Source organism: Mastigoproctus giganteus, unplaced genomic scaffold, assembly GCF_048544385.1.
Source record: "Mastigoproctus giganteus isolate SK-2022 unplaced genomic scaffold, ASM4854438v1 scaffold_15, whole genome shotgun sequence".
In the NCBI taxonomy this organism is placed as follows: domain Eukaryota; kingdom Metazoa; phylum Arthropoda; class Arachnida; order Uropygi; family Thelyphonidae; genus Mastigoproctus; species Mastigoproctus giganteus.
The window spans coordinates 2,007,312-2,020,116 of NW_028328292.1; the positions used below are offsets into that span (position 1 = coordinate 2,007,312).

The 12,805-nt window shown below is 41.5% G+C and overlaps 1 protein-coding gene across 1 annotated transcript in view; it reads right to left on the bottom strand.

Moving 5' to 3' along the window:
- Positions 1-448: 448 nt before the first annotated feature.
- LOC150074908 (uncharacterized) overlaps positions 449-12,805 on the bottom strand; it is a 108,291-nt gene continuing 95,934 nt past the window's right edge. The window contains exon 6 of the mRNA XM_090389379.1: positions 449-837. Coding sequence (XP_090245505.1) covers positions 727-837 — 111 coding nt within the window. The 3' untranslated portion in view covers positions 449-726. The remainder of the gene's footprint in view (positions 838-12,805) is intronic.

Here is a 12,805-nt window from a genome sequence, read left to right on the forward strand (position 1 = left end):
TTGTTTTTAGTTTCCTCCACCACTCTATCACAAGTAAAAAAAAAAAAAAAAAAAAAAAAAAAATCTAGAAAAGTAAATTGATATCAAAAATTTATATAAATTGATATAAAAGTCAGTTAAAACATCACAGATTTGCTTTCTTTTTATAATTTACTAAGTACAAAAATTATTGTAAACTAGAAAATTTCCTCCTCTACAATAATGTAGGAGTGTATATACTAAGGAGCATTAAAGGGTACTATACCAGAAGTAAGGTGTAAACCAGGTTTTTCTGAGGAACTAGGACAATCTTTTTCTCAAAATTATTATTAAGCTCTAAGAATTTTAGCAAAATAATAACAAGTAAAATTGTATACATTGCTTTTCTTTTTTATACTAGTTTATCTGAATATACAGCCAAATTCTGATCAATAGAAATAAATGTGAGTAAAAGGGAGGGAGGGGGTCATTTGAAAGGTTTATACAACTCAACTATGAAATAGTTTTCACAACTTTTTGCTAAAACAAAATTGAATTTTTTTTTCCTTTCGCAAATTAATCTTTGTATTGGGGTAATGGGCTTCCTTTAAGACTAACCTGTATTAAATTAATTGATTCGATCAGATAACATTAATTGGAGAGCACCCCATATTGCTATGTAATTAGTTTAGAATGCAACTAATAATTTACTTTAGAAAGCACAGAACTCCACTAAAATCATTAAACATTAACTGTAATTAATAGTTGTCAATCTTCCAATTCTTCCATTCGGCAGTGTATAGCTGTATCCACAACTTCAAGACCAGCATAATCTAATTCCTTAATGAGACAAAGGATTGCTGATAAAATATTGGAATTCTGAAAAAATTAAAAACACTCTATTACTATAACATCATAACTCTGAAAAATTTTTAGAATAGTCAAATATTATTAGTATCAGTAGAATTTGGGCCATTTTAACACGAGTGCACCTGGCAGACACAAGGGGCCTCGGCCTACTGGGAGCCTCACTTAGAGTTAGGAATGCGACTAAGAGAGACCCAGAAAAAAAATTAAAACAAAATTTAAACTGAATAGGGACCACATTTGGAAATTTGCCGGGGGGGGGGAGAGTTCTTAAAACGGCCCTGAGCAGAATGCCAGTTAACTGAAACTTCAATTATCTGAATTAAAAAAAAAAAAAACATTTATTTTTTACACTTTTATTTCTTTCCCTAATAACATTCACAGAAACCAACACATTTAATATTTAACTGTAAGAAACAAAACCATTTACAAGGGGAACAAAATGTTAATTGTGTTCTCTCTCCCTCTTGGTGTCACCTCTTTAATTCAACCCGTGGAACTGAGGGGGGTTTAAACAGTTCTATAGAAAGATGTAATTATGACTCCTACTTCTTAGTTCTGATGAAGCAGCAATAAAGCATTTAAAAAATTAATTTCAAGAATTAAGTTATATGACAGCTTCTGCACGAAAAAATATTTTGGATGTAATACTGAAGAGAACTTGGAGATAAAACTTTAAAATACCAATCATGGAATTTTATAAAGGATAAATAATAAATGCATATTACTATAATTTTCTCTCATTAATTTTTTTATTGTTTACTCTATTTATATTGTAAACAGATTGGAATTAATTATTCAAAAATTCAACTATCCGAACAATTTTTGGCCCACAGTTTCAGAAAACTGGGATTCTGTTGTATATAACAGCATTACCAGCAAGGAACATTATATTAATATACAAAATGGTAAATAAAGTTACTGTTAGAGAGGAAATAACAGGAATCCAAACTGCTACAGGACTATGTGATATGTAAGAAAAAGCTGTGAGCTGTTTGAAAAGCTAGACTAAAGCATATCTGGTATTGTATTTTGAAAGTTAACAGAATCAACTCAGTAACTGACAGCATAAAAAAGTCATCTGCAAACTCAGAGCATAAACAGTTTGTGCATTTCTACTAATCATTACTTCCACAAAAGTCATTCACAACCACACACAAATAAAGTGAAATCCAGGACTTGCCAGATCCAAAAGCTGAGGTGGAGAAGAGGTGTAAATGTGGTACATTCAGAGGAAAAACATGCATTATCCTTTATGGTGTGCTATCCTGTGAAGTAGTAGCATAACAATTGCATAACAATATATATATATTTTGTAGTTGTTGGCACATCGGCCTCTGTGGCCATAATGCACCTCCCAAGGCTTTTGCAGTACTTTGATCCACGCCCAAGGCAGGATTCGAACACGTGACCTTTGGGTTGCTAGGCAGGCACTTTACCCACCCGGCTAGCCCGGTCGGCAGAATAATATTTACTGCAACAATAAGAACAATGTATGTTAACTATTGTTACCGGTAAAGGCATGGATTTTAATTTCAGAAGTGGGGCTACAACAGTTTAAGATGCTACATGGTCTGTACCAACTGAACAGTTAGCACAGGGAAGGTGAACACATTAGAACTATGGAATATTTTTACCATCCGTATGCATATACACCGACGAGCCAAAACATTATGACCAGTGAGTCGTCATGCAACTTGAAGCAACTGCTGGTGAACTATGGCGCATGTGTGGGTTGGGACACGGTATAAAAAACATCTCATACTGAGCTCCGTTAATCAGTGTTACTCTTGTTCTTCAGATGGGAAAGGCAGCAGACTTAAGCGAGTTTGACAAAGGCCAAATTGTAATGGCCAGACGACTGGGTCAGAGCATATCCGAAATGGCAAGGCTGGTAGGATGCTCACAGTCAGTCGTGGTTAGTATCTACCAAAAGTGGTCCAAGGAGGGGAAACCCACAAGCCGCCGGTGAGGTGTTGAACGACCATGGCTCATCGATGCTCGAGGTGAGCGAAGGCTCTCCCGGATGGCACGTGGCAACAGAAGGGTGACCGTGGCACAACTTTCTAGTAATTGGAATGCTGGTGATGGGAGTAATGTGTCACAACACAAAGTACATCGAACCCTGCTGAAAATGGGATGTGTAGCCATAAGCTGATCTGAGTGCCCATGCTAACCACGGTTCACCAGCAACAGTGCCTACAATGGGCACGCGAGCATTGAAACTGGACCTTGAGTGATTGGAAATAGGTTGTCTGGTCCAATGAATCGCATTTCCTGTTGCACCATGTGGATGGCCGGGTATGTGTGTGCGTCATTTACCTGGGGCCTGGATGCACCATGAGACGAAAACAAGCTGGTGGCGGCGGTGTCATGCTTTGGGTGATGTTCTGCTGGGATACCCTGGGTCCAGTCATCCATTATGCCAGGCACTCTGATGTCTACCACCTACCTAAACATCAGGCATCAAGCTTCTTGAACATCTCCTGTGAAACAGGATAGAGAAGCACTATAGAAACGCAGGCCTAGAGTCACCCAAAAAATTTGGATTTCGAAAAGGATACTCCACCACCGATGCCCTACGCAGTATCATCAACGCTGCAACAGAAACAGACCGCAAATACTTTCTTGCCATCGCGGTTGACTTTGCCGGGGTGTTTGACACCCTCTGGTGGCCAAGCGTCCTCAGCAGGCTCCGTGAGGCCAAACTCCCAAGTAATCTATACAACCGCATCAGCAGTTACCTGTGTGACAGGTCAGTAAAAGTCATTGCTCCTTACTGTACAATAACCAGACGCATCTACAGAGGATGCCCACAGGGCTCCGTCCTGGGCCCACTGCTCTGGAACGTGGTCCTGGACGGATTCCTCAACCTCGGAAATGCAGCCTCCCAGGCATATGCGGATGATCTTGTCCTGACACTGGCAGAAAACTCCAGGGCACAGCTGGAAAACACAGCAAACCGGGCGCTCGCCACTCTACAACAATGGGCTGACGAAAATAACCTGAAGATATCATCCACTAAGACAAGCTCCATCCTACTTCGGGGAACCCTGGACACCAGGAGACCCCCCCCTCCAAATAAAAGTACAAGGAACCACCGTCAAGATGACCACAGAAATGAAATTTCTCGGGGTTGTCCTTGATAGAAACCTATCCTTCACTCCCCACCTTAACTATCTCAGAAATAAAATCAGAAATTACTCGTCACTATTTGCAAGAATCACCCGCAAGGACTGGGGCATAAAGAAGAAAACTCTTGCTCTTTTTCACAAAACTGTGTTCCTGCCAGTCATCCTCTATGCCTCGGGTGTCTGGTACAAGAAATCAACCACTGCAACTAATAAAAGAATACTAGAAACCATACAGAGGTACATCTTGCTGACTATCTCACGAGCTTGCAACACAGTGAGTACACACACACACACTTCAGGTGCTCACGGGTTCCCTCCCCTTGGACCTGGAAGTGATACGCAGTGGACTCCTCTACAGCCTTTCCAGAGGCATACCGGATACCTGTCTAAATTTCACATTAAATGTAGCCAGCAAACTGAAAATAGAGAAAAGAAGACTAACTGTACATCTCCAGAAAACCTGGCAAACACGGTAGCAAAACTCAACAAAAGGGCAAATAATGCGAAAATTCCTCCCAACTGTCTCGGCCGTATACCCAAAATACCCAAGCTGACTCTCCCCAGGATTGTTGGCCACGTACCTCCTAACTGGCCACGGCGCCATCAGATTCAAACCGATGACCTTTGGACTGAGCACCACTGCCCTCTGTCATTGTGGCTTAGTGGAAACGTGGGAGCATTTAATGTACCACTGCAAGCTTTATGAAGACCTCCGATGCCGACTAATTACAGAATTACATTATGTACCAGAGAATCAAGAGGAACGCTTACTGGAGGAGGAGCACAGCTACAAAGCACTGGCAAACTTTGCACAAGATCTTTTTGACAGAAGGCATACTCTTCTGCCCCCACAGCCACAATAGCGATTCTCAGGCCCAAAATATATGACTTTGCAAACAACCATATAAGGTGCACGGACAGTCACCATCAAGACAATCCACAAAGGGATTGCATCCCAGGAAGAAACAGCATAAACTGAAGAAATCACATACTGGATCAAACAGCAACCACAGACCTGACTAATGGACCTTTCCTGGTGCTAAGTGACAACTACGGACAGGATCCTACACCCGGACTCGACAAACTCTGATCCAACAAATGGACCTAGGATCCAATAACTAATGACCATGACTCCAGACAGAGATATAAGTAACCAGACTGGACTAAATACCCACAACTACGGACCTGACTAAGGCATCTGTCCTGCTGCCAAGTGACAACCACAGACAGGAACCTACACACGGATTGGACAACTAGGACCCAACCAAGGACCTGACTCAAGCAGACATGCAGCCGCCAGGCCATAAGGCGACCTGTGCCGGCTCCCTTACCGGGCACGCTTTCCTCCCTCCCCTGGCAGAGGGGGAGGCGACAGCCTTCTTGTTGCCTCCCCCCTGCCATCCCACATCTTTCTCTCTGGTGGGGCATGGGCATGCCCCACTGGCACATGCTGGGGTCATCTACTCTATTGACCCCAGTCTTACCTAGCTATTCCCCCCCCTAGCCTTCAGTCTCCGCCCCTCTCTATGCCAGCGCAAGACCCACACCAAAATTCTAGCTTCTTTAAATTATTTCGCCCTCTCCTCGGCCATTAAATTTTCAAACACAACCCCTTCAAACCAGGAAACATGTATGTGATCAACATATAACGTGCAAATTTTTTTTTTTTTTAATAGGACCTTGCCATTGAAATCTCAGGAAAATAGGTGGCAGGACCTGCCAGAGTAAATGCAAATTACTAGGTACCTGGTCTGCCTCCACGGGGCGAAAGTGGGGCAACGTCGGGCCTCAGCAGGGGCCTGGCGGCTAAATGGCCAGAAGGACAACGGTACATGACACCACACTTTTAAATCTCTGGCCTTTACAGTGAACTGTATCACCACACAAAGTAAACTACGCGGAGATGGGGGAAACCCCTTGTGCCGTTTGACCCTAGATACACTTTACACTTTACCTAAACATCATTGCTGACCAGGTACACCCTTTCATGGCAACGGTCTTCCCCTCTGGTGGTGCCGTCTTTCAGCAGAATAATGTGCCATGCCACATCACCCGGATTGTTTGAGACTGGTTTGCGGAACATGAGGAAGACTTTTGGGTATTGCCCTGGCCTCCAAATTCCCCAGACATCAATCCCATCGAGCATCTGTGGTTTGAGTTGGAACAGCAACTCCGAATGGCGTTGTACAGGAGTAATTAACTCTGTCTTTTGGAGAGTAACATTCTACTCAATGTGAGTATCTCAGAGCCTGTGTTTTGCAACAAAAAAAGCTTGATGGATATTTCATTAATAAGTACAGTTAGCAAATAAATTGAATCTGGATTCGGATTTGTATATCAAGGATTCCCAATATAAGAAGGAAGTTTGTAAAGAGATTACAAGCTTATTGGACTAAATTTGTATCTGGTTTGATAATTTTTTTCATGTATGTGAATAAAAAGAAGAAAACAAATCAGATTGGAGCCTTACATAATGGGTGTGGGAAAGTCTTTGATAAACCAGATGTTTTTGATAAATTGAATGAGTACTTTGCACTGACCTTTACAGAAAAAAGACTCTTCAAAATGAGAAGAGGCTACATAAGAGAAGTTGTGCAGTATGAAATTTGCAATTTCAAGCCTAAAGGCATATACACCTAGTTATTTTTAAGTGGCAGCAAGAGAGTGGACCAAACCATTAAGGTTAATATGAGGATATCTTTAGATTCAGAAGAGATTGTTTAGGAATGGGAAAAGAGCCAGCATATTGCTTATGTATAAAAGTGGTTCTAACGGCAAAGTGGATAACTACAATTTTGTGAAGTCCGACTTCAGCGGTAGTAAAAAATCATGGAGACAATGATCAATAAGCTGGAAATAATTTTAACATTGTTTATGTGGATTTTAGCAAAGCATTGACTCAGATCCTCATGAGGTTACTGTATAAGTTGGAACACGGGATCATGAATATGAGTCTAAGATGGATTGCAGGGCTGCTGCAAAGCAGGAGGCAGAGGCATGTGATTAATGGTTACTCTTCAGACTGGGCTATGTTAGATGTGGGGTCTCACAAGGATGGTTTCTGGGTTGTCTCTGATTTTCTTAAATGACGTCAACAAAAGAAAAAGGATATGACTTCTAAATTTGCAGATGATTTAAATATTGGCAGAGTAGTCAATGATCAGCAAAAAATAGTACTCCTTCAGGATGACTTGAATTGCTTTAAGGTAGTCTAAAATGCAGTAGCTATGTTTTAGTGGAAATATTTTATCTTTATGCAAGCCCCTTCTGGCCATGCTATACAGGATGGGTCTCTCTCGTTCTTTTATTATATAAATATCCATGTTGACCTGGTTGACTAATAAACTGATATTTGTGTGCTACAGCAGTGTTTAATTGACTGGAAAATGACTATCTGTTATAATCAGATACAATCTGTTATAATCAAAATCATATTTTACTCAGTAAGCTTTTAATTTCCATGTTATTGTTATATTAAATGGTGAAACATCATGTATTCAAATTATAGAGATCACTGCTAAGCAGATGTTCACAAACTATCCAGTGAAAAAGCAAGAACAAGATTGATGAATATAAGGATGTGCCAATAGCCAAGATTGTTTCTGTAGGAAAATATAAGTATGAGAGCCATTACTTAGGCATGCAAGATTTTGTCAGTCCAACAGTTTTTATATAAGCAAGCTTTATGCATCTGTATGATGGGATCCCCACAGGGGGGATGGTGACTATTTACATCTCCCAGAATGCAAATTTTGGCAGTAAATGGATTAATAGATTTTCCATATGATCATTGAATTATGACCACCTAATACCATGTTAGGCCATTGTTTGCACAGATAAAAACTGCTATTAATCTAGGCACTGACTTCACTACATGTCTGAAACATCCGTAGGGATCTGCAGCCATGCTGCCTGCAAGGCTTTCCAGTGTTGGAATAGACGGTTGCCATATGATGATATCCTTAGCTGGATATCATCATTCTTCTCTTTCTTGGTGATTCCCTTTTACTTTTGACTCTCTCTCTCTCTCTCTCTCTCTCTCTCTCTCAGGGTAACTAGGGGAATTTTTTTGTTTGGCTGGTGCAGCATAAGCCTCAGGCTTCCTTGCACCATATAGCTAATAATAATAATAATAATAATATAACCCACTTCCTGTTCCAAAACATCCCACAGGTATTCAACTGGATTGATATCAGGCAAATTTGAAGGCCAATCAAGATATCTTCACTGTGTTCTTTGAACCACTAGTGCACAGTGTGCATCCAACGACATGGTGCATTATTGTCTTGGAAGATCCTGTTTCTGTCCAAGAAAAAATGCAACATGGCAGAGTGTATATAGTCTCCTAAGAGCTGTAAAGTGTGTTTAGGGTCTCAAGGCACCAGGGCTCCCCCCCCCCATCTCCACGTTTTTTTTTTTTTTTTATTATTATTATTATTAGCCTTATGGTGCAAGGAAGCCTGAGGCTTTTTCTGCACTAGCCAAAAAAAAATTTCAGTTACCCCAGACAGAGACAGAGAGAGAGAAATAGAAGGAAATCACCAAGAAAGAGAAGAATGATGATATCCAGCTTAGGACCCTGGGTGTGCCAAGCCCATACTCACCAGATGTGAGCCCCTGGGGCAGATGTGAGTTTTCATTGTATGTGTGAGACATGTACATTGCCCACACACTTTTAAACCTCTGTCAAGGTCAGAGGTTTAAAAGTGTGTGGGCAATGTACATGTGTAGTGTTGTGTACCGCTGCCCTTTTATCTGTTGAGCCCCGTGAGGGACCCAACATTACCACACTTTGCTGCAGGGAGGTAGGTCAAGTACCCAGTAGATTTTTATACATACTCTGGCAGGCCCTGCCACCTAGTTTCCTGAGATTTCAGTGGCTAGGGCCTAAAAAAAGAGGGGTGGGGGTGATTGTTGGCTGGAGTTTGGCTGAGAGGTTTAAGAAAATTGGTGTGCAAAATTTGACAGTAAGTTGTAATTTATTGCTTCTTGGTATTTTGGCTAAGATCAAGTGTAGTAAGTTATAATTTATATAATTTTTTAGGGCTTACTCTGTTGGTAGAAACTTTGAGTGGGGAGGGAGATAGTTGGAAATATGGGTTCAACAGAGTAGGCATCCTAGTCAGTGGGGACGAGCCCCACCAGGAGAAAATAAGGGAGGGGACAGGGAGGAAAGTGACTGGATTAGCGTACCCGACTCTGATCGCCTAATGGCATTTTGGTAGCATTTCTGCGAGGTCATGGATCAATCCAAGGAGATCATATCTGAGAGGAATAACAGGCCAACTTATGAAGTTAAATAAACTGAATGAGATCTACAAAGAAAACAGGAGAACATACCACAGAACCATCTACCATGAAAAGTGCTCTGCCTAGGAAAGGCTTGTAGAGAGGAACTGAAACTCAGACCCATGGGGTCTGAGTTTCAGTTCCTCTGACTTATAGGATATCATTACTGAGAAGCTCCACCCAGGGGAGATCTACTCATCCATCCAAGATGGAAATAATGCTGAGACCTTCTTGTGGGAACAATCGACTTTAAAGATTCTGGACTCTGTTATTAACTGAAATGACAGTAGAAAAGAATCAAACATCCAAACTGATATATGTATTGATGATCTTGCCTATCAGGGAAACCCCTATAAAAAGAAACTTTGACAGAGAGGAAATTGAAAGTGCAATAGCTACAACTAAACCTAGAAAATGCCCAGGTCTAGACCAAATTGAAGTCGAGGTCATCAAAAAGCTCTGACACTTCTCTCTAGCTATAAAGCAAAACCTTTTCAACTCTTGCCTGTGTGATGGAGTCTTCCTCACCATCTGGAAGTGCACTCATCTTAAAATATTGCTTAAGAAAGACAACCCAGAGGATCACTAGAGTCCCTGGCAAAATACAAAAAAAATTACTGGCTCAGAGGTTCTCTGTAACCTACCAGGAAAAGGATTTTCCATACTCCCAGCATTTGGCTTCAAAAAGGTTTGCTGTATGGAGGATGCAATTCATGCTCTGCTTAATGCAAGAAACATAGATATGAAATACATCCTAGGGGATGTATTTCATATCTGTGGTCATATTTGCTAGGGGCTTTTGACACCGTTTGGTGGCCAAGTGTCCTGGAGAGGTTCAGGGAGGTGAGAATATCCAAATCCATATACCTACTCATGTCCAGTTACCTCAACAACAGAAGCCTCATTGTGAGAACCACCAATTTCCAGATAAACAGACACATTATCAGAGGATGTCCTCAAGGCTCGAGAGCCTCTCTGTTGGAATGTCTTCTTTGATAAATGGCTGAAAAGAACCCACAACAATATTAGCAATCTGGCTTATGCTGATACCCTGCTGTATACGAAATTCCAGATTTCAACTTGAGACTGCTGCCAACAACATCTTGGATGAGCTTGCAGAGCAGAGCGAAGTAAACAAACTAATAGTCTCCACCACCAAGACCTCACAAATGCTCATCAAGGGTACAATGAACACCCAACAACCACCAAGAGTAAAGTACAGATGTATCCAGATCAAATAAACAAGAACACACAAAATACCTAGGCATAATACTGGATGACAACAACTCTTTCAATAACGCATTGTGACTACCTCAAAGAAAATATCAAGAACGTAACTGGAATGATGACTAGAGTTACATGGAGAAATTGGGGCCCTAAAGCCCACTCTCAGGATCTACTATAAGTGTCTATGCCTGTCTATTTTGACCTTCAGTGCCGACAGATGGGGATACTGCATTGAGAACAAGTCTGTCCACAAGAAACTAACTCAAGAACAGAAGATAATCCTCCTAAGTGTCCAGGGCCTGTTGACCATCTCCACTCTAGCACTGCAGGCTGTGGAAAATTGCCCATCCACTTTGAGATCATGCATTCATATCTCAAATATCATGAGAACTGGAATCATGGCAGAAATAAATGGAGTCTCTCTGGACCTGACCATCTCCCCAGTGACTGAAATGAGGAGAATCTGTGCCCAGCTTGTCCAAATATGGCAGCAGAACTGGAGCAACAGCCTACTTGGTAAATCACATTCTACTTTATCCCTGCAGTCAAGGAGCTTAATAAGCAGTTCCTCTCATGGTTCAACCCAGGATTACATGCAACATATATCCTCATTAGACACAGTAGCCTCAATGCCAAGCTGGATGACTTCTACTCTCTCAAACTCGCTATTGCACTTGTGACTCTTAGGAGCACATACTAATAGAATGTCCACACTATGCTGATCTTCAGCAGCCACTTCAGTTGCTAACTAAGGTTTATTCACTTCAAGGGGGCACCCAATTTGCTAGATTCCAGGGAAAACTACAATGCTTTCTCACACTATGTGCCAACGAAATCTTCAAGAGAAGAAGACATCTGGTGCTGAACAACCCCCATAACCCTGAACGAATTCTCCTGGTATCTTAACAGAGGATCTACTTGCTTTCTCCATATGGACTTGACAAGCACTACCTGAAGAGACCCACCTGGACTGGGTTACATCTGACAAACTTTGCTTACCATTTTAATTGTGCTGTATGTGCTTACCAACTGACAAACTCTACTACCAATATCGATCCACAAAGATAGTGACTTGAGACTTCACTATTTATACTGACTGCTCACTAAACTGGACTACTGATCCACTACATCTCAACAAGACTTGTCAACTGCTGACCCCTACCTCCAAGAGTTGGAACTCTGCAAGACTTGCTTGCTTCTGCTGACCCTGCAAACCAGTTGGGTGGGATCTTTGTTGGCTCTGATGTTTTGCTCAGAGTAGAATGATAGACAACCCTCTTGGGGACCTGCTGACCTTGATAGTCCATGGTGGAACCCTTCTGCTGGTCCCTTTGGGGGTGGAATTACCGGATGCCCCTGTCCACACTTTCTTTGCTTTTACTTTTCTTTATTGTTCTTGTAACTTCTACTTTTCTTGGGGATGTATCCTTCTTTCGGCCCTACCTTTCTGTCTACTTGCTCACCTCCATTTTATCCCACTCTTTGCCAACTATTTCCTACTTCATTCAATGTTTCTTTTGGATTTCTCCAGAATTTTCTGAAAGTCCAGTGTGAGAACTGTCCTGGATGGTAGTTCCAGGCATGGCTCCATGTGGCTGAGGTTGGAAGACAAGGGTAGAAAAACAGCCGTTTATGTTTTTTGTGATGTGTCACAAAAAACATAACATTTACAGACCTACACTATGCTTACACAGCCAGCTTTGAAATTTGTCAAGTTTTTTTTTTTTTTTTTTTTATCTAAACTCCAAACACGAGAGGTATTGGAACCTATACCTATACTGTACTTAGTACTGTGCTTGGGTTGGAGGTTGAGAAGATGAAAGGAGATATTTGTTGACAGTAGACTTGAACTTCTGTAGACTATAATTTTCAGGAAATACGTACACAGGAAGGTTGTTCCAGAAAACGGCAGTTGAATGAATAAACGAGGAAGATGAAAAGTTGGTTCTGTGAGTTTGAAGTTGGACAGTAAATGGATGTTGGCTGGTGGTGGCACGTGTTCGGACTGTTTTGAAAGAGTGAGAGCGGGAGTTATAGAAGCTAATTCAGAAGAACAGTGCCCATGGAAGTACCTGTAGAAGAGGCATGCAGCAGAAACAGTATGTCTATGAGACAGCGAGTGGAGAGACTCTGTGAGAGATGAATCATTAATTAACCTAACTGCCCTCTTCTGAACGGAATCAAGAAGCCTGAGAGAGGTTTTGGGGGCACCGCCCTAGATGTGGGAACAATATTCCATGGTAGGGCGGATTTGTGATTTGTACAGAGTGAACAGCTGTTTGGAAGAAAAGTAACACTAAGAGCGAAAGAGAAAACCAAGTTTTTTAGAT